Raw genomic sequence first — 23094 nt, forward strand, 5'->3', positions numbered from 1 at the left:
AAAAAGGTTGAATCAGAATGATCTGGTTCACTCAAAAGACTTTTTCCACATGCCAGGAACTGTGGTAGGTATTATTAGGGATACAAAGATAAAATAAGGAATTAAGTCTGTTGGAAGAGATAAGCATGTAAATAGGTTTTTGCATTTTTTACCTTTGAATCATTATGGAGTTCTTATTTCAAATCTTTTTATTTTTACTTTTACCAATTTAAAAATTTATCAGCAAGGAACGTTAATGTTATTACAGGTTTTCTCTTGCCTGCTACTTTATGAATTTCCAAACAGACTAAATGAATAATTCATTGGCATGGTTTTCTAGCATTGCCTTTAAGAACTCATTTGCTGTTTAAACGCAGCTTTGGTCATTTCCCATGTAACTGAAAATTAGACATGTACTTGGGATTTCGAGAATCTTAATGCAGTTTTTAAAATTTAAGCTGTAGGGAAGAGAGGACCTCTCTTCTCTGTGCCTGGTTTTCATTAATTTTTGGTATATGAATCATATCTAGACTAATTGTTTCCCAGAATTGCCTAGATTAATACTATAATGAGATGGGAACCTTAATGAACTAATTGATCCACCTGATTTGGAGCATTAGTTGCAAAATAGGGGAGAATGTGAAGCTAGGTCTTTATCCTTAATGAGTTAGAACATACCTTATCTTAGAGTTGCTTGGCATTGCTAATTTGAGGAGAGAAAATTTTTACTTTTTTTTAGAAGACAGCGATTGAATAAAGTAATTCACATCAATAAAAGAAACTGAGTTGGAGTTGAATTTGCTGCCTTTGGAATGAGTAATGAATTCTTATGTTTAATAAGGTGGAATATTTACTGTCATTAACTTTGCTGAGTAGGCAAACTTTTATTGTCCAGATTATTCCAGTGAGTTCCTAGAGTCATCTATTAATGTGTAAATTCTGTAAATATCAGCACAGTATTCTGTACTCACTGTCCTTTAGTGGCTTTTCCAATTCTATTATGATAGTTAAATAATTAAAACAAAATATCTTGGTAAATTTGAGGCATTACAGGAATAATATGATGAAGCAGGTCTAAAACCATTTAAAAAACAATATTTAGGTGTATTTTTAGACGTAGTTTACTGTGTAATTAAGCATTACATTTTAAAATTTTGCTTCTATGACAACACAGATTTTTGCGCCTAAATCAGGTCTTTTTTTTTTTTTTTTTTTGGCACAAAAAAGTTGTTTATGACTAAAACATAGAATCAGGACATTGAGTTGTCTAAGGCATTATTCACATTTTTTAGATTATGGAGTAACTTTTTCATAGTATTTTAAAGTTGCAGTTTTAAGATGATATCTCTAATTGGTAACATCTACTGTTTTTACAATTATCGTATCTATTTGGAAAAGATTGAAAGTTCAATTATTGTTTAACTTTAAAACTTTATTTTCAAGAAGTCCAGACATTCTGAAGTGATACATTAACAATGCTTAGTATCTACTTTGCTGTGACTTTTGATATTATTTGAAGTAAATGTCTTGTAATTCATTACTTATACTTCTTACAAACTTTTAAAATTTAAATTTAGAAATTCATGCTGAAGTCCAGCTTAAGAATTATGGGAAATTTCTTGAGGAGTATACCTCTCAATTGAGAAGAATTGAGGACGCACTGGATGATTCAATTGGAGATGTTTGGGATTTCAATCTTGATCCTATAGCATTAAAGGTTTGATTTTGTTTTATTTTTTAATTTATGTATACTTTTTCAGGACATACTGTATCTTGAAAACAGTTTTCAAAATTGGGATATGTATTTTTATTGTTTGGAATCTAAAAGAACTAAAATAAACTTGGAGAAAAATGGTTAATTTCCTTTTCTCTAAGCCATGCATGTGTTTTTGTTTTCCTTTTTAAAGAATGACACAAACTCAAAGTCTTTAGTGTCAAAGAATGACACGAACTCTTTGAGCTAACTTGTTTTTCATTATCAAGAAAATGAAGAGGATTGGAATAGCATATTCAAGCTTTACTTGTTTTTTTAATTGAGGTTATTTTACATACAGTGAGATGCATAGATTTAAAATACTGTTCAGTGAATTTAACCAAACACCTATTCCCATGTATCTCATATCCCAATCAAGATACTGAATATTTCCATGATTTCCCAAAAGCTCCCTTATGCTATTTAGGGGATCTTAATATGGGAGTGATTTTTTTAAGATATAAAATAAGTCACTCCTGCTCTGTTCCATTTTGAGGTAGTTCTGTTTTGTTTTATCTTTGAAACTGTTGGCGCTTAATAGCTAACATTTATTGAGTACTTATTATGTGCTAGACACTGTCCTAAGTCACATGTAGTCTTACTTTAATAATAGCTTTCCTGAGATGTAATTCATATATCGTACAATTCTTTGGTTTTTACTCTATTCATAGAATTTTGCCACCATCACCAGAGTCAATTTTAGAACATTTTCACCAGCCCAAAAAGAAATCCCATAGCCATTAGCAGTCACTGCCCATCTGGCGTAGTGCTAGTGCTGAGTACAGGGTCGAACGCAAGTTTCCATAGAAGAGAGATAGTCTCAGTTTGTGTATTTAGAATTTTCATGATTTTTTTCAAATTAAAAAATTTTATTTTCTTTTGTTTCTATAGCTTTTGCCTTATGAACAGTCTTCCCTTTTGGAACTCATAAAGACTGAAAACAAGGTACAGATTCCTAAACCTAAAAATCTGTTTTTAAAATGCTTTAGTTATCTGCTATAATTTACTTTTTTCCTTTTGTGTTTTTACTCATGAAACTAGGTCTTAAACAAAGTCATCACTGTTTATGCTGCACTTTGTTGTGAAATCAAGAAATTAAAATATGAGGTAATTATTTGTACTCTTAAGACATTAAAAACATGATTTAAAAGCAAATATGTGCGTATATGTGTACAGTGTGCATAAATATTTAGTGAATGTTGAATGAACTGTATCTTTATAATAGTAGGAATAATGAGTACCATTCACTGGGTGTTTACTGTGTACCAAACACCATGCTAACCCCGTTAATGCTAATAACCACCTAGGAGGTACGTGAGGAATAGATGAGGAAATCGAAGCTAAAGGAGTGTCACTCACCTAACATTTTACTGGTAATAATGGTTTGAGACTGGGTCTGCATTCCTTCTGTGTTGCTTGTTGTATATAATGGCTTTCTGGATATAACTGATTTTTTTTAAAAGCTTTGAATTTTTAATATGTTCTGTGTTTCCTCACCCATGAGCCATTAAAACTCTGGTGGAAGATGGTAAACTTCATCTTTTTTTCTCTACCTTTTTGATATTATGTGGTTGCTTTTTCTCTCCTGAACTAGTGGGAGGATGTGGGAAATTACAGAGTGGTCAGATAAGACAAAGAAAAGGCTAAAGAAATCAAGAAATAAGGTTGAGTATCAGTAATATCTTTGGTACTCTAAAGATAAATTGCATTTACCTATATTGCAAGCAGTTTTTGAATTTAAGTGAATTTATGTGTGTGATGTAGTCATCGGCTTACTATTAAATAGGGATAACTAAGAGAGCCTAGGAATTTAAAAACAAAATAGCAACCTTATAAAATTATTTTAATTTTTTTTAAACAGGCTGAAACTAAATTTTATAATGGTCTCTTGTTTTATGGAGAAGGAGGTAAGTTTTAAAATTTCACATTGTAATGTTGTGATGCTTTTTTTGCGATTGAAATGAACAAAAAGTTAACTGGCAATTCTAGGACTGTCATGATCATGTGAAGTATTAGTGTGAGGAAATAAACATTCAGATTTTTTGTTGGTTTATTTTTTTGTTTGGTAAACAGGTAAAAAAACCTCAGTGATGAAGCAGCAGCAAATTCTGTATGAAGTTTATTTTGATATTTTTATAAATTACAAAGCACTGTAGCTAGATGATTCTCCTTGAATTCATTAAGTTGTGAAACAGATGGTTACTTTTAATTGTGTGATTAATGATTGTTTCATTTTTCTCTTTTGTGTAAAAATTCTGTTTTCAATACTATGCAGATTAGAAGATGTCCTAATGAATAAAAATCACATTTTTTCTTTTGGTGTTGATTAAAATAAAAAATTGAAATATTCTTCATGTTGCCTTTTAAAGCTACAGATTCCAGCATGGTGGAAGGTGATTGCCAAATTCAAATGGGGAGATTTATTTCATTCTTACAGGTAAATGGTTTTTACTTTTTATTGAGCCTTTTCTTTGAAAAGTTTGAGTAAATCACACATAATCAGAAAAGAGTTATGAAACCTTCAAATGCTAAGAATATGTACTGTGAGGGTAAGATACTTAGTTGGCGATGGATTAAATTGATAGTTAAGGAGATTGTAATTCCTGGAAGATTTTCATAGCATTTTTAGTGAGATAAGCTATCAAAATAAGTTTCTTTGTATAATTTCATTTATGGACAGTTTATCACCATGCCTTTTAAAATAATTTAAATTTTGTACCTGGTAGGAAAAGATACTTTATGTTAGAAAAAGTTGTTAATGGAGATCATTAAGCTGTTATGTGAGCAGTGATGAGGTTTAAAAGCAGCAGCACATGATGCTTCTAACCAGATGTTTCAGTTTAGATATGCTTTTCATCACTGCAAAGTTTTAGTTATTCTAGGTTTTCTGGTTTATCAAAAGAATGAAATAACTTCTGTTTCTCTGTTATAAAAGCAATGCTTATATAATATGACAAAAGCAAGAATTGGAGATAAGGAAACAGTACCCATAATCCCACTTACCTTCTGATTGTTGGATATAAGATTTGATATATTTCATTGAATCAAGCATGCTACTATATTCAAATCTTTTATATCTTTACTACTCTTTTTGGTCTTCTTACCTAACTGAGAGCATTTTGTTGAAATTATCCTCTATGATGGTATGTGTCAGTCAGGGTTCAGTCCAGAAAACAAATCACATGAGGTATTTCAAAAGGGGAGATTTAATAGAGCTATCATACGATCTAGCAGTGCCACTCCTGGGCATATATTCTGAAAGACAAAAACTCTAATTCAGAAAGATACATGCACCCCAATGATACAGCATTATTTATAATTGCCAAGATATGAAAGCAACCTAAGTGTCCATCAACAGATGAATGGATAAAGAAGATGTGGTACATATATACAAAAATGGAATATTACTCATCCATAGAAAAGAGTGAAGTAATGCCATTTGCAGCAACAGAGCTGGACCTAGAGATTATCATACTAAGTGAAGTGAGTCAGACAGAGAGAGACAAATATTATGTGATATCACTTATATGTGGAACCTAAAAAATAATACAAATGAATTTGGTTACAAAACTGAAACAAACTCACAAACAGAGAAAACAAACTTATGGTTACCAAAGGGGAAAGGCAGTGGGGAGAGATAAATTAGGAGTGTGGGATTAACAGATACACAATACTATACATAAAATAGGTAAACAACAAGGATTTACTGTATAGCACAGGGAACTATACTCAGTCTTTTGTAATAACCTATAATGGAAGAGAATCTGAAAAATATATATATAATTGAATCACTTTGCTGTACACCTGAAACTAACACAGTATTATAAATCAACTATATTTCAATTAAAGAAAGAAAGAAAGAAAAAAAAAAGAGGAGATTTAATATAGAGAATTGGTTCCATAAGAATTGGAGGGCTGAAAGAAAAAACAGTGAGGGAAGCCAGAGGAAGCAGATATCACCTCTACATCTAGGGTATAAAAGGGAAAAGGTTCGGGTTGCCAGAGTCTGGGAGGTATACGAGGAGGAGCCCTAGGGAATTAGTAGCATACCTCTGAGGAAGCAGTGCTGCCTGGCTGCTGCTGGTAGAGTTTAAAACTGAAGATTGGTTTTGTAGTGCTGGAAGCAGCAGGAGCCTGGGGCAAGCTGCCATTGCTGGGGTGAACTGCTCCTGCCTGGATTATGTTGATAAAAACAGCAAGAAGTAGGAAGGATGTCCATTTCCTGCCTCCTAGTCTGCTTTTAATGCCACCTGTTGGCAGAACCTAACAGGAAGCCTGCTGGGCAGGAGTCTAAGAAATGTTACTTTACAAGGTTGAAGTGAATGTGTCAGTTTCTCTAGTTTTGTCAAATTTTGCATTTCTTATTTTGAGGATGTTTTATTCGGTGCATACAAGTTTGTAATTGTTCATAATTCCCAGTAAATGGAATCTTTTATTGTGTGGTGACCTTCTTAAGCTGAGATAATAATTATGTATGTAACATATAATTACATATATGGTCATTAGCTATAGTAATGCTAATAAAATCTGTTTGATATTGATATCATTGCCCCAGCTCTGTTTTAGTTAGCATTTTCTTTTTTTAAATTCTTTTTATTCTTTCAGCCTTTCAGTGTCATTATGTTTTAGTTGTGTTTCTTTAAAACTGCATCGCTCTGGATTTTGCTTTTTTATATAATCTGAAAATTTCTGTGTTTTAATTGGTTAATTTTATTTCTATTTGTCTTATATAAATAGTGTATTATGTATCTGGACTTATTTCTGCCTTTTTGTTTTGTGCTTTCTATTTGTCCTGCATTTTCTGTTCTTTCCCTGCTTTTATTAGACTTTTAGAAGTTTAATACGAAATGTAAAACTAGAGCTGTTTAAATAAAATTGAAATGTATTATTTTCACTTTCAAAAAATTTAAATTGTGGATCTAACAGCTGCATTTGATTCCATTTTTAAACATTCAACAAATGTTTCATGAGCTTAGCATATGTTAGAAACTGTTCTTGGTGCTTGGGATACAGCAGTGCACAAAACCAACAGAAATTTCTGCCCTCATAGAGCTTACAGTTTAGAGCAGCCATAGGTTTAATTAGGTTCTAAATATTTTAGGATAGATGTGAGTTAACTATTTAATGACAAACATATTTCTGGGATAATTAATATTTCACTTGATGTGTGCCAAGCCTGTTTATAGATAAGGTTCAAGGTAATAAACATTTGAAGTTATTTCAGAGTGACTTCTGAAGACCTCTTCCCCTCATTGTCATACTTTCTAAACTGGCAGCTTCTGAGCTTCTTCATTCATTCAGATGTTCACTCATTTATTCATTTAATAGGCAGACATTTATTGAGGAAGCAGTTGAGGGTTAGCCACCATACTGGGCAGTGGCCATTCAAAGAAGGAATAAGACAGTCTCTGTCAGTTAGGAATTATATGAGTAATGAAAACAAGACTTAAAATAGAAGGATGCGTGAAATGCTGTAGGGGCAAAGAGGTAGAAATAACGTTGGGAGGTGAATTAAGAACTGATTGCTTGAAGGATGCTTGAAGTTGTCTTGCTGCAGGTTAACTGGAGAGTTTTAGTAGAAAACTGTTTTGTTTTTGTTTAGCATTGTTACCATAAAATTCAGTCAGAAATAGTGACATTTACTCAACTTGTAACATATACTCAACTTGTCATTTCAGGAACTGTCTTGTTTTGTTACGAGGTGCTATGAAGTGGTGATGAATGTAGTCCATCAGTTGGCTGCCCTCTATATCAGTAACAAGTAATGGATTTTAGAAATGTTTTTACATTTTTAATAGACATGCAGGAAATGTTTTTCTTAAACTAGCTAAATATCTGAAAGTTTTTCGTTTGTTCACTCACTCACTCATTCCTTCATTCATTTATTCAGCGTTCTTTGAACACTCATGATGTTTTAAACACTACTTGATGTGTGTAATCCATAGGTTAGTAAGACAGTTTCTGCCATGGTGAATGAGCCCATTATCTGTCTGAACGAGAATGTTGACAGAATAATCTTAAAGAAATCTGATTGTATAGAAAAAGGCTAATATAGAATTAGTATATGTACCAAGTTCTCTCTACATATTTCCTCTTTCCTTTACATTGAAGGGTCCTTGGATTAGAATCATGTGACACTTTTCTTAAGCTGCGGAATCTTGGGGAGTGGGGCTAGGTAATCTACATTGAAAAATTTTTGTGAGTAATTCTAATGCTCTTCCAAGTTTGGGGACCACTGCCCTAAATCAAGAAAAAGACCAAATTTTCATAGAGCCCTTAGTATTTTTAACCACCACAAAGTAATATCTTGCATTTGATTAAAACTGTATACTTAAAATTTTTCCCATTTACTGCTTAATTATAATGTTACAAAACTTTGTTTAGGTATATGACTAGGGATTCTCAATTATGAGAAGAGAGATAACTGAAGCCCAAAGGAATTATTTGCCAAGATTCCATAGCAAGTTAGGTACTGCTCTTTTGGTCACCAGTCCATTCATAGTTGTTCTTACTATACCATGCTGCATCTCAACTCTCTTTATAAAGTGAAAGACTGTGTTAACTGTTTCTCATTCGCATGTTTTTCCAGTCAGTCAGTTATTTATTTTATGTTCTGTGCTCTCACTGAAGTTCTCCTCATGGCAGAAGGGAATGAGAGCACAGCTCTCCCCAACCCCTGCTGTACTTGGTGTGGAATTCAAAGAGACTCCCCACTACCACACTGCTGCCCTTGAAAGATGAAATTTGTCTGAATTTTGTGCTTAATTTTTTAAATATTCTATCTTGTGGGATATTTATATATGCTTTGATATACAAGTATTAATTTATTTACTGTTGAGTAGATTGACTCTCTAGGAAGTAAAATTGAATTATCCTGGGGCTTTTGACTCTGGTATAATCCCATTTGTATGCATTGTTTTTTCAGTAGGAATGAGAATGCTAGCAATAAATGCAACTGAACAGAGGTCTAGTTCCCAAATGCCAGTTCAGGTGGGATAACAAAGATTCTAGCTGAAAATTGAGAAATTCTCATAGTTTAGAAAGAAATAAATAACCAGTTTTGTTATTTCTTTAGCGCCATCCCAAGTTAGATCCTTTAGGCTTGAATGGCTAAGGTTATTCATGGGCTGCATATTGACATATACCTACCCACTGAGGAGTTGGGTGTAGGCAAGGAGAGCCCAGACTCTGTATGTACAAGTTATCTGCTTGGGAAAGTGGAATATGATAATAATTCTTTGGGTCGTTTAAATTTTAGTGACTAAAGCCTAAATAAAAATAAATACATATTAAAATTCCAAGAGCTTCTGCTTTATGTGTTTTCCTTAAACATGAACTGTGACAAAAAAGATTTTTTTTTTTTTTTAACTTGGGTGTTATTTTATTACAGGATTGCACCCAAAATTATAGAGACAACTGGAGTTCATTTTCAGGTAAAAGTAATTTAACTTGACCTGTAAAACTGTAATTTTTAGTATATTTTACTTTGGAGTTTGTATGATTGGGGAGTACAACAATTATTGCAAGGCTCTTAAAGGAGCTCTTTTTTTTTTTTTTTGCATTTGTTCTCTTTCATCTGTGAAGTTGATGAGGCATTACTGACCCACTATCAGTGTAACTCTTCCTAGTATTGGCCCAATGCAGACTCTCCAAGTGGTCTCTTCAGAGAATCTACAGTATCACGATTAAGGATGAAATATTGGGTGAAGGGTTTCCCAGTGTAAGGCTGATGGTTCCATCTGAGGATTAACAGTTTCATCTGTAGTTTAATTTACCCACTGCTTTAATTTAGTAATTAGCCCAAGTGTGTTTAACTTAAAAAATCCACATGAAGCTTAACTTCTGACTAGTGATTAAATGATAATCATTTAAGGTTTTTTGACAGACTATGTATGAGCACTTGGGAGAGCTGTTAGCAGTTCTGCTTACCCTGGATGAAATTATTGATAATCATATCACATTGAAAGACCACTGGACTATGTACAAAAGGTGAGCCAATTCCAATGTTTAAAATACTCTCTTACTTTGTATAGGTAATGTATTAGTAAAAAATAAATAAATGTAAATAGTACAGATCCGTTAGGAGACCTGAAATCTGTATTTAGAAGGATCTCATGTCAGATTTTCTTTGAAGACAGTAACCATTCTTTTAATTTCAGGTAGGGTTTTTGCGAGTATGATATACTTGTATAAAGCATCCTAATTCTTAAAGTGTAGTTGTTAATTTGACTACCTTAGGACTCAGATTCATTTTTTCCTTGTTCTATACGAATGATAGTTGTTTATTCTCAGCTTGGTTTTATTTTGTTTTATACTCCAGAACTTTTTAAAGTCAAGGCATTTTGTTTTATTCAATTTATAAGCATTCACTAAATGGCTGTTATCTAGAGAGCACCAGATCTGAATTTAAGATGATATAAAAAGGTATGATTAGAAAATTAAATACGTTAGGATTGTTTTTGTTCAAATTTTCAAATGTGTAGAGCCAAACAAGTGATACAAATATAAAACTTTGATTTCTGGGAATATTTTTAATAAAAGAATTTATTAGGCAAATCAAAGGTGTTTCTCCTACTTTTCTACAAGGTTACTGAAATCTGTCCATCACAACCCTTCAAAATTTGGAATTCAGGAAGAAAAACTAAAGCCATTTGAAAAGTTCTTGCTGAAGCTAGAAGGGCAGTTACTTGATGGAATGATATTTCAGGTATGAGCGCTGTATCAGGCTATAATAAATGGGCTTATATTAGTAGACCCATCTCAGAATTGTAGTGGGTCACTTTTATAGCATATTGTTGTGACTATATTTTTCTTTAAAAGTGCTTAGGCTTAAAACATGGTTAATGTACTAAAATATAGTTATATCAGTATCTAGTAGCAAATGAAATTAATAGTATACTGGTTGTATTTGTGATAAGGGTTTTTTAAATTATGTAAAAGGATAAAACTATTCAAGGGTTAGTATCTGAGTAGTTGTGTCAAGCATTTTGTTTGTTGTTAACCTCTAGATTTAGGTTAGTAAGAGAGCCTTTTATAAGTCTGTTTTAATTTCCTACTCAGGGAATATAATTTGCATCTGCACAATCCAGGTAGCTTCTAACCACATGTGGCTGTTTAAATGTAAATTAATTAAAAAAAAATTCATTTCCTCTGCTACACTAGCAACATGGCAAATTCTTAATAGCCACATGTAATCTCATTATCACACTGTGCACCTTAAACTTATATATGTTATATGCCAGTGATATCTCAGTAAAGCTGGGGGAAAACCCAGCTGTGGCTAACAATCATATCTGACAGCACAGATATAAAACATTTTCATCATCACAGAAAGTTCTGTTGGATGGCACAGCTTTGGGTAGTATCCACCAGAAATTGCATTACAGTACCCTTGAACAATATGGGTTTGAACTGCACAGGTCCACTTATATATGTATATTTTTCAATAGTAAACGCTACAGTATTACACAGTCCACGATTGGCTGAATGCAAGTGTGTGGAGGAACCGTGGATGCAGAGGGCCAGCTCTAAATTATACGGGGATTAACCCCCACTTGTTCAAGGGTCAACTGTATGTTCCATTTAAAATCTGCTTCAAGGTTACCTTTAATTTATATTTTAGATGATCACAATTTTTACAGAATGATCACAACTCTTGTTTACACCAATTTAACTGTTAATCTGTTAATTTCAGGAGAATTTTTTTGTTGATTGTTTTTCCAGGAGCCATTTCTACACATAATGTAATAAAGTGTAATAAAGTGTTAGGAAAGTAATTGTAAACAGAAAAAATAAAGTCTCCTCTTAAAAGTGCAAATTAAAATAATAAAGCATGCTTTCCCATGCTTCATCAGATACACCTTCTATACATCACCAAGCATCACTTGTTTGTATCTCTTCATGTAGAATTATAGATTTTGGTTCAGTTTTATTACTTTCACATAAGGGGTACTCAAATGTATAAGTACGTATGTATACATTTCCCATTTAGAAGGATTTAGATATTAGGTTAAGGTAAAAACCTGAGCCTCAGTGTTAGTAAAATCAAAATGATGAATGTAGGAGTTTATCACTCTATATTTAAATCTGTTTAATAGCATATGAAGTCATAATAGCTTATGAGAGTGTAAATTTCTCTAAATGTTTCCTGTCTAGGCCTGTATAGAACAGCAGTTTGATTCTCTCAATGGAGGAGTATCTGTGTCAAAAAATAGCACTTTTGCTGAAGAATTTGCACATAGTATTCGCTCAATTTTTGCAAATGTAGAAGCCAAACTTGGTAATGTAACATGCATTTTTTGGTTTTCATTCAAAAGTTTTCATTTCCTTTACAGCAGAATTTTAAGTATATTCTGTTTTTCTCTCATGTTATTGTTTTATAAGGAGAACCTTCTGAAATTGACCAGAGAGACAAGTATGTAGGAATTTGTGGACTGTTTGTATTGCACTTTCAGATTTTTCGAACTGTTGATAAAAAGTTTTATAAGTCTTTATTGGACATTTGTAAGAAGGTAAGAACTTGCAACTTCTATTTTTTTCAATTTGAATAGATGGAAAAGATTTTGGATAAAATTGGGTATTTTAAAATGTATTTTATTCCTGCTTACAAAAATAATAATTTTTGTAATATTTTGTAATAATCATTACAAAAATAATATCATAATATTCATTTAAAAAAATCTAAGCATTCCAGAAATAAGTAACATAGTAAATGAAAATACCCCATAATTCCACATTGTAGAAATACATATTAGTGGATGCTTTTCCACATTTTTTCCTATACATTAACTTGCTATTACTACTTTTTTCTCTTTCTTTTCCTTCGCTTTCTCTTCTTGCCACCCATTCTCATTATTGAAGTAGGAAAAAATTTAAAACAATTTTTTTCTTTGTCTTTGCTGTTTCCATGATGTGGCACCTGTTTTCAAAATTGAAAATTTAGATGGTGTATAGAATCAAGTGATATGTGACCATGAGAACCCAGCCATCTTGAATATTTATTTTGTATTTTTTCACTAAAATAGAGTGAAAGTAAAGGTCATGAAGACTCAAGTTTCTGTTTAATTTTTGCATATTCTTATTCATCTGAAAATCTGTGTAAGTGTATGTGTGTGTGTTGTTTAATATTTAGGCAGAATAAAATTAGTGTCATGCTCCACAACAGGTATAGGAATGCCTTTACTCTGTGCCACATTAACATAACTTGTCTCATATTAATGAGTATCTTTTTATCATTATTTTTCTTGAAATAGGTTGTCTTCCATTGCATGTTGTGGGATTATTAAACAGTTTGTTGTTTAACCTGCATTTAATGATTTCCCTCCTCTTTCATTTCCTATTTCAGGTACCAGCCATCACTCTGACTGCTAATATTATTTGGTTTCCTGACAATTTTTTGATCCAGAAAATACCAGCAGCTGCCAAACTTCTGGATAGAAAAAGTCTTCAAGCCATTAAAATATACAGAGATACTTTCCTACAGCAGAAAGCTCAGTCACTTACCAAGTAGGTTTTATAAGTACCCATAATGTAACTATTTAGATAGTTTATATTTTCAGATCTTACACTGATTGTAAATATGCAGGAAGCATTTGAATTACAAGATCAGACATAGTTACTGATTACCAGAGAAAACGTTGGGCAATCTCTAGGAGATTTATTTTCTAGGAGTGTTTTTTTGTTTTAAATGTTTTAGGCTTAAACTCAATTTAAGATGTAGGCAAGTTATACTTTATGGAAATACAGATATGTGTGCATACATTCATATACTTTTTGTCAGGTGCATTAAATATTTTTGTGTGTAAAGTGAAGTCTCTGCAGTAGATGCCAGTTGATGACATTTTGAACATTGTGTGTACATGACTCAATGTTGATTTTTGCAGGAGTTGACTTTAATTTAATGCACTCCTTATTTTTCTTTTTTTTTTATGAAAGTAATGTATGCACATATTTAAGAAGTTAAAAAGTACTAAAGGTTCAAAGGAAAAAAATGATTGTCCTCTGCCCCATTCCCCCCTGTGCCTTCGTCCTGCTTCCTAAAAGAACACTTTTAACTCTTAGTTTCTTCTGATACTTACATCTTTTAGCTTATCTTACTATGTAAAATTTCAAATATACACAAAATAGAGAAAATAATATAATGAGCCCCCATGTTCTCATCACATAGCCTTAACAATTAAATTTACTGTACATTGTCACTTGAGTATACTGCTAAAATTTCACGTTGACTGGGATGAAGATTTTAAGTGAAGCGACACAGGACTCTGCCAGTGACCCTGTACTGGACAGTTTTTTTTTTTTTTTTTTTTTAATAAATTTATTTATTTATTTATTTTTGGCTGTGTCAGGTCTTTGTTGCTGTGTGCGGGCTTTCTCTAGTTGCGGCGAGCAGGGGCTACTCTTCATTGCAGTGTGCGGGCTTCTCATTGTGGTGGCTTCTCTTGTTGTGGAGCGAGGGCTCTAGGAGCGTGGGCTTCAGTAGTTGTGGCATTCAGGCTCAGTAGTTGTAGCTCACAGGCTCTAGAGCACAGGCTCAGTAGCTGTGGTGCATGGGCTTAGTTGCTCCGTAGCATGTGGGATCTTCCCGGACTAGGGACTGAACCTGTGACCCCTGCATTGGCAGGCGGATTCTTAACCACTGCGCCACCAGGGAAGTCCCGACTGGACAGTTTTTAACTGTAACGTGGTTAAAGGGTAATAGGGATATTTACCTACTTTCTGTTAATCTTGACTATTGAGGGGAAATTGGGTCACTCCTGTACAGTGGGGCAAAGAGGAGTATATCTGGAATATACGAGATCCCCTAAAGCATCTCTTAGTACTCCCAAGTCCTATAATTAAAGTCAGTGGAGAGTGACAAGTCAGTTCAGGCAGGACTACTCATGGCAGAGATTTCAGGGCTCTCCAGTACATTCTGAAACAGAGTTGAGGAGGGATAAAGACATAAGATTGGATTTAGATTAAAGAGGTGAACTCAGTAGGATGGAGAGACAGGACCAGGCTTCGTAGCAGTAATTTAAAAAAAGATGTGTATGTTTTAGTTACCAGAGACTTAATATTCTTTAACAGTATGATGCAGTTGCTAAAACTGTCAGTTCATACTTAGATTACATTAATAACTATACCCAAGTTATGGAAACTAGTAGTTACAATATCTAGGCTAGGGGAATTGGTAGTTCCATTAAATTCTTACTGGTCAGATTATAATGAGTGTTTGGTGGTGCCACATTTTAAGAGGGCCACAAACTGTCGCATCTCCAGATGAACCTGATCAGGTTGTTAGATCTGAGAACCATGACCTTTGAAGACTCATTGAAAAGTCTCTATATAGTTTGGCCTTTAAAAGAGAAATCTGAGGAATGATATATTAGATTTCTTTAAATATTTGAAGGGCATTCAGGTTGAAGAGGGAACAGATTTGGTCTCTGTGGCTCCAGGAAGTTGAATTAGAACCAAAAGATGAAGGTGACAGATACTAGTAATAATTGCCAACATTATTAAGCTTATAACTATGTAGTAGGCATTATGCTAAAGGCTTTAAACACATTGTCTTTTGTAAACCCTGTAACAGTCTTCTCATATGGGAAATAACAAAGTCACAACTAATATTTACCCTGTGCTTTCTATAAGCCAAAAACTATTCCAGGAACTTCATGTGTATCATCTTTTTTAATCATCAGAAAATCCTATGAGGGTAGGTACTGTTGTCACGTCCATTTTATAGGTGAGAAAATTGAGACACAGAGAGATTGAACTTACCCAAATTGAAACAGCTAATACGTGGCAGAGCTGGGAAGTCCAACTCTAGAGCACAAGCTCTTAACACTACTCTGTAGTGTTTCTCTATATTTTTATCCCATTTTCAGATAAGGAAAATGAGGCTTAGAGAAATGAACTTTGCCAGGTCACACAGCTGGGAACGTATCAGAGAAGGCATGCAAACCCACGCCCGTCCTACTCTAGAGCCTTTGTGGCAGAGTTGTGTAGGCTGCCCTGAGAGGTAATGTACCCTTTCACTAGAGCTACGTAGGCAGAATACAGATGACCATCAGTCCAAGGTGCTGGAGGAACTGAGTCTTATTATGTAAAAGATTGAATAAGTTGACTTTCAAAGACCCCCCCCCCTCCCCCGTGTGATAACATTTCAATATTTCTAAATTCTTTAATTTCAAAAACATACCTCTCTGCAGTCACTGTAGAGCTCCTTTGAGCTGAAGGGGGCAATGTCTTTTTCATTCTCCTCATAACTGCCAAAGAAACCTAAAATTCACAACACTAAAGTGAAACCCAGGAGAGAGGAGATGGTGTGATCAGCATGAGCTTTGTCTGACATTTTAGAAAAAGTTGAGGAAGTGACTAAGGGCTGTCCCAGTCAGGCTCCAGAGTTCATTGTGGAGGAGGAGGAAGCAGTGGGGGACAGTTTTCCTGCCTCTGCACCATACATTAGACCCCACGTGGCCAAGTGCCCCAGCCACCTCTTTGACTAGGGTCCAAGGTTTGTAGGTTGTTGCATTTTGCTTTTTGTTCACAACCATTTTGATGCTGGGGATACTGCCCTTGGAGGGTAGAGGTATGAACCTTTCTTTCAAACTCTCAGTTGACGTACAAGTGTTGACACTGTTGAGTGCTTTATATTAGGACAGGAGATTTGTTCTTTCTCCCTAGTGTTTCTCCTGTTTGTACTTTGAAATGAAGCTGACAATCTGACAGGACCCTTTTTGGACTCACTTTGTCAATTAACTTGGCTTTTTAAAACTTGAAGCAGTTTCATTTTTATATATTTACAGGAGATAAAGATTATCTGGTGTCTGGATGTAGGAATGATGGGTGGAGTGACAGACAAACCTCTGCTTTATCCCATGTAGTGTGATCTAAAACTGAGTGATTCTTGACTGCCCTTGACTGTGTATTAGCCTCCTTCTTTTAAACAGGTTTTTTTTTTTTTTTAAAGGAACTCCTTTATTTATTTATTTATTTATGGCTGTGTTGGGTCTTCGTTTCTGTGCGAGGGCTTTCTCCAGGTCCGGCAAGTGAGGGCCACTCTTCATTGCGGTGCGCGGGCCCCTCACTATCGCAGCCTCTCTTGTTGCGGAGCACAGGCTCCAGACGCGCAGGCTCAGTAGTTGTGGCTCACGGGCCTAGTTGCTCCGCGGCATGTGGGATCTTCCCAGACCAGGGCTCGAACCCGTGTCTCCTGCATTGGCAGGCAGATTCTCAACCACTGCGCCACCAGGGAAGCCCCTAGCCGCCTTCTTAATGTTACTGACTTAATCAGTAACGTTATGTTATGATTATGATATGTCTTAATGTTATTGCCATCAACTTGATTGCTGTTGTAGGCCTCTTCCTTCTGTCCCTGCTCGTGACTTTACTGTTCCCTTCTGTGCATTGTATCCCTGCTTGAGTCCGGATCACAGCCTCTTCTTAAAGTGGAGGCATTGCCCTAGGACTCTGCTCTTACTCTGTGTTTCAGACTTCTAAATCAAATCATCCACAAGTCAGATAATACATTTTAGTGCCATTTGAGGCAAAGCCAGAAGTGCAGCTATTGGTGTCTTTTGTCTAATGGAATCTTGGCTCAGAAGAAATAATTTTTCTCAGATTTGATTGAATTAATTAAAATTAAACTTAATTGTTTTTAAAATAAAGAAGTATAGCTTAAATAGCTTGTGGGCTAAAAGTTCTCATCTTGACTAATTTGAGATGCATTGATACAGTGATTTAGTGTTAGTAAGCAGCCTGCATAGTAGAATTATATTATTTAGTTTTTCCACGATGGGAAAGCTTCCTAGATTTGGGCTGAAGTCCTGGCTCGGCTGTGTACTAGTTGTATGATGTTGGGCACATTACTTCTCTGTGTGTCAGTTTCCTCTTCTGTAAAATGGAGATCGTAATACTTAACCTCATAAGGTTAATGTGAGGGTTTAATGAGTTAATTTGTGTAAAGTGCTTATAACAGTGGCTGGGCATATATAGTAAGCATTCAGTAAAGGTTAGCTTTTATATTCAGATTCTGACAACTTCCATTCATCTCTGGTTCAAGCTGTCATCCCCTTTTTCCTGCATTATCACAGGAGCTTCCTAAGTGGTTTTCCTGCTTTTACCATTGTCCCCTTTATAGTTTATTTTCAACATACCAGTCAAAGTGATATTGATCCTCTTCAGAGTTAGAGTAGGTCACTCTACTCAAATCCTCTAGAGGCTTTCCACTGAAGTCCTTACTGCCCTACCAGGCATTACACAAATCCTCTTTCCACTCTCCATTTTTCCTATTCCTCCAACCCCCTGACCCCTGTACCTCTCTGATCTTTTCTGTTCTCATCTCTGCCCTCTGTGCTCCTGTCATACTGACTTCTTTGTTACTACTTGAACATGCCAGAAAAACTGCTGTTTTGGGATGATTGCATTTGTTATTTACTTTCCTAAAATTCTCATCTATATATTTGCATGGATTACTTATTCAACTTCTTCAAATCTTGGCTCAAAATCAGCTTTACAATAAGCCTACTTTGATCACTGTATTTAAAGTTGTACTTACCACCCCAGTGGCTCTTTTCCCTGCTGTATTTTTTCCATAGCACATATCTGACATCTTACAGGTTTCCGTTTCTGATTTCTTTATTATACAAGTCTCCTTTCTAGAATGTAAGCTTCGCGGGGGCAGAGATTTTTTATTGTGTTTACTGCCCTTTTGTGTTTTTAGTACTGAGAAACAGTGCCTGGCATGTATAGGCATTCAGTGAATATTTGCTGCTTAAGTAAATTATATTTGTATATATGATATATGTATATATTGAAAACAAGAAAGATGAAGTGGCTGCTGCAGAGAAATACTCCATCCAGTATGAAGAAATGGAAGTAAATTTTCTTTCCTGTGCTGAATAACCTCAATATTTTCCTTTGTTAGAGATGTACAGTCTTACTACGTCTTTGTGAGCTCATGGATGATGAAAATGGAATCTATTTTATCTAAAGAGCAGAGAATGGATAAATTTGCTGAAGACCTCACCAATAGATGTAATGTTTTTATACAGGTAGTTGCATCTTCTTACTTAGAATATTTGGGGGGGGGGTCATTTCTTTGTTAATCCAATGTACAGAAGGTACACTTTGAATAAATTGTAAAGGATAGGATGTGTTTTTGTTTTTAAAACTGAAAATTGATTTGGTTATGTATGTTTGGATCTGTTTGACTTAATTAATTTAGATTTTCTAATATATGCATTTAACTCTCTACACTCCCTCCAAGGCATGACTTTTTTGCTGTATCGCATAAGTTTTGATGTGTTGTATTTTTATTATTCTTTAGTTCAGAATATTAAAAAAAAATTATTGTGATTTCTACTTTGCTCTCTTGGTTATTTTGAAATAAAATTCTTAATTTCTAAATGCATGAGGGTTTCCTAGTTATCTTTTTATTATTGATTTCTAGCAATACTAAAATACTTCCAATATTTTGAAGTTTGTTGAGATTTGCATTGTGGCCCAGCCTGTGGACAGCTTTGGCAAACATTTCATGTATACGTAAAAAGAATGTAATTTGCCTTTTGTTGGTTGTGGTGTTCTATATATATCAAGTAGGGTCATTAGTGATTTTGTTTGTTAGTGATTTTGTCTGAATATTCTATCAGTTACTGAGACAGCTGGGTTAGAATCTCCCACTGTTATTGTGGATTTTTCTATTTATCCTTCGTAGCTTTGTTAGCTTTTGTTTTATATATTTTGAGACAAAGTAAGTGCATAACATTTAGAATTGTTATAGTTTACTGGTGAGTCAAACCTTTTATCATTGTGACATGTCCCTTTTAATCTCTAGTAATGCTTTTTGTCATAGGTCTTTTGTTTGTGATAGTAACATAGCTGTACCAGTTTTCTTTTAATTAAGGTCTACGTGGTCCATCTGTTGTCATCCTTTTACTTGCACCCTGTTTGACTTCTTTATTTAATGTGTGTCTCCTATAAGCAGCCTGTATTTCTCCCCTATAAAACCATTTTCTGTATATGTCAATACTGATATTTAGATTTAAAATTAGCACCTGATTAGTTGCTTTCTATTTGTCTCACTTGTTCTGTGTCCCTATTCTTTTCCTTTCTTGCTTTCTTTTGAATTATTTTTATTATTTCATTCTTCCTTCTATTGGTTTGTTAATTCAGTATTTTACTGTTTTTTTAGTGGTTACTGTAGAGATAACTAAGATGCATTACTGAACATTCAACTCCAATATAAATTAGTAGTTTCACCACTTTCCAGACAGTAAAAGAATCTTAAGCCACTTTAATTCTATTTATCCCTCTCTCACCTGTGCTGCTGCTGTGTATTTTGATTCTGTATATATTTTAAATTTTACAAGGCATTGTTGCTGTTGTTTTTAATAGTATTCATTTAGATTTACCCATATATTTACCCAGTCTGTTGTTTTTTATCCTTGTTGCATCTCCTCATCTTTCTCCTTGCAGAATACCTGTTAGTATTTCATTGAATTTTTTTAATTTTGTTTTTGTTGAGAAGTCAGCTGTCAGTTTTGTTGCTTTTTCAATATGTGTCTTTGTTTAATTGCTTATAAGATTTACTTTTTGGTTTTTAGCGATATATTACTTTGATGAACCTATGTGTGGTTTTCTTTGTGTTTGTGCTGCTTGGGATTTGTAGAGCTTCTGGAATTTCTGGAAAATTCTCAGTCATTAACTCTTTAAGTACTATTTCGGTTCTATTCTCTTTGTTCTAATTATTTTTTCAGTTACATCTAACCTGCTATTAAACCCATCTGCTGACTTCTTTTATTTTTTTCTGAGTTCTTAATTTTAATTATTTTACTTTTCAGTTTGTTTCTTTTTTATAGTTTCTAGTTCTTTTATGAAATAATTTTGTGTTTTATTTCTTCAGCATATTCAACATAACTATTTTGAAGCCCGTGTCTAATAATTTCATTATCTAGATCTTTCTATTAGCTATTTTTTGTTGTCGTTGTTTGTTTTTGGATATGTCTTATCTCTTTGTATGCCTTGTTATTTTTAATAACGCATGTTGTATATGGAAAAACTGTAGATATAATTGAGGATCTGGGTATTGTTTTTCTTCCTCCAGAGAGGATTTAATTTTTGCTTCTGATACACAGCTAGTCTAGGACAAGTAGCACCCAGATCACCTCAGCCCAGTCATGGATTGAGATGACTTAAAGTGGGACCTAAATTCTGTGATGGCTGTCTTTTCTAGTTCACGCTTACTTTCTAGGGGGTAGTTTTTAAGAACCCAACTCAGAGCCTAGGTGATTTGCCAGGACCCCCTCCCCTCCTTGATGGGCCGTGAACTCGTATTTTTTACCCTCCTTCCCTTGTGGGGGTTGTTGAAAGATACGTTTGGCTTCTGTCTTTACTACCCTCTTTGGGAATGGGCAGATGCCTCTGTGGGAAAGCAGCCACAAATGCCAGGCTCATGTCTCTGGGTTTCTGTCTTCTCCCAGGTCTTGGCCTTGTATTTTCTTATTTTCTTGATAGCTCTTTGATGCTTTTCAAGAGATTTTAAAAATGTTTTGCCCAGATTTCCTAGTTGTTTTCTGTGGAAAGGTTGGTCCAAATTATTCTGCAGTTAACAGAAACAGACCCCAGACCTCCCCCCTCCCCATTTAGACGTTTAAAATACATCTTTCTTGTATGTCCTTCACAAATTAATGACCGTCAAGGAATGGTGTGCTATTGGTCCATGAGTTCTCTGCCCCCTTTCCCCCACAAAAAAGAAACTCCCTTTTTTTTTTTTTACCTGCCTTAGAGTTATACTTTTGCTGTTCCTTGTCTCTGCTTTTTAACTTTTCCCAGTGCTGCACTAGGGCAGAGTCTGGTGTAATAGTCCTGTAGCTGACAAGGTAAGACTTGTGGCTCTTTCCTGCATGTATGCCCCAAGCTTTGGTCTTATTGTCACCGCTTAGGATGCTACCTTCTCTCTCATTTCTTAGTTCTCTTAATTTTATCCCATCTCTTCACCACAGAGCTATTATTGGTTCACAAAAATCCCCTCTCCCCCTGTTGAGTATCACTCCTTTAGTGAGCCATTGTTACTGATGGTAGAGCAGGAGAAAAAGGTTGAGGATCACTGGCATATAGCTTCTGCCCTGGCTCATTGGATATATTCACAATAACGTAGTTCATCTCTAAACTGTACAAGTATCTTTTTTGGTCCCTCTTTATAAACCTAAAGAATCTCCATCATTATGTTCCTCTGTGTCCTTTTTGGATCTAAATGAAAATATATTTGAGAGGTAATACCCTTTTTCCTGTTTTGTGTTCTATATTGTTTCCCTGGGTTTACTAGCACTAAATTTTTTTTTTAAACCTTAAAAGACCTGTGGCTTCCTTCATAAATAGAAGGATAGGAGAGAATCTGTTCTTATTGGGCTGGAAGGAGAGAAAGTCTGAATAGCACCAGCATAAGCAGGGGACATGGTAGCAGATGGGTAGTAGGGATTGGCCTGGGTGAAAAAGAAACGGGGATTCGCTTGGAACTGAGAAATACTGTTGGATATCTGTACTGGCCAGAGAGCAGCTCTCTTTCTCCTTCTCATTTTTCAATTCCTACTTCCTTAGAGTCCTCAGCTCTTGTCTTAAACTGCAGCAGATAGGAGTCTTTATCCTCTTGCCTGACAGGTAAGATAAGGATGAATAGATATCTTCCTGACATCCAAATCGTTCCTCTGAAAGGTTTGTTTTAATGGAAAGATTCTTTAACTGTGGTTATATGCTGTAATGTCAACCGTACTAAACTTCTGGTAAGTGATAGGTTACATAACTTTTAAGGGCTGCTTTGAAACTTAACCACCATATATGTAACATTGTGTAAGAAAGAATATTTCAAAATCTTAAGAGCTGACTTTAAAATGAACTTTAAAAACACTAGTTATTGGCAAGTTGAAGAAGAATTATTATTACATAGAGAATGAAATCTTGAAGAAATGAAACCTTTTCTTGTGATTATAATCAATGTTTTATATTATTTTTTATAGGGCTTTTTATATGCATATAGTATTAGTACCATTATTAAAACCACAATGAATCTCTACATGTCCATGCAAAAGCCAATGACCAAAACATCAGTTAAGGCATTATGCAGGCTTGTTGAACTTCTCAAGGTAGGTTTTAGATTATTTTACCTTGCCATTATAATTGAGAGATGATGCGAGCTTAAAGCAGGATTTTTTTTTTTGGTTAAGATTTGACTTCTTGATTATGAGAATAAAAAAATTATGGAAAAGTGTACTTATCTCTCAGCTGGATAACGGAACTAGCCACTGAAAGAAATTTCTGAGTAATTTTCTATGAATGGCTAATAAACTTTATTAAAAGTGAACATGTAGTGAAAGAGAAAAGAAGGA

The 23094-nt window shown here is 34.5% G+C and overlaps 1 protein-coding gene across 6 annotated transcripts in view; it reads left to right on the forward strand.

Moving 5' to 3' along the window:
- WASHC4 (WASH complex subunit 4) overlaps positions 1-23094 on the forward strand; it is an 85541-nt gene that overhangs the window by 1743 nt on the left and 60704 nt on the right. For all 6 annotated transcript variants that reach the window (XR_009505441.1, XR_009505440.1, XR_009505442.1 and 3 more), the window contains exons 2-15: positions 1557-1696; positions 2624-2677; positions 2774-2839; positions 3594-3639; positions 4102-4169; positions 7411-7493; positions 9123-9165; positions 9618-9721; positions 10319-10439; positions 11888-12011; positions 12116-12243; positions 13077-13237; positions 18639-18765; positions 22726-22851. Coding sequence is in view for 3 of the 6 variants with exons in the window: in XM_059936808.1 (XP_059792791.1) it covers positions 1557-1696; positions 2624-2677; positions 2774-2839; positions 3594-3639; positions 4102-4169; positions 7411-7493; positions 9123-9165; positions 9618-9721; positions 10319-10439; positions 11888-12011; positions 12116-12243; positions 13077-13237; positions 18639-18765; positions 22726-22851 (1391 nt within the window). In the remaining 3 variants the exon portion in view is untranslated. The remainder of the gene's footprint in view (positions 1-1556; positions 1697-2623; positions 2678-2773; positions 2840-3593; positions 3640-4101; positions 4170-7410; positions 7494-9122; positions 9166-9617; positions 9722-10318; positions 10440-11887; positions 12012-12115; positions 12244-13076; positions 13238-18638; positions 18766-22725; positions 22852-23094) is intronic.

The sequence above is a fragment of the Balaenoptera ricei genome, chromosome 10, assembly GCF_028023285.1.
Source record: "Balaenoptera ricei isolate mBalRic1 chromosome 10, mBalRic1.hap2, whole genome shotgun sequence".
NCBI lineage: Eukaryota > Metazoa > Chordata > Mammalia > Artiodactyla > Balaenopteridae > Balaenoptera > Balaenoptera ricei.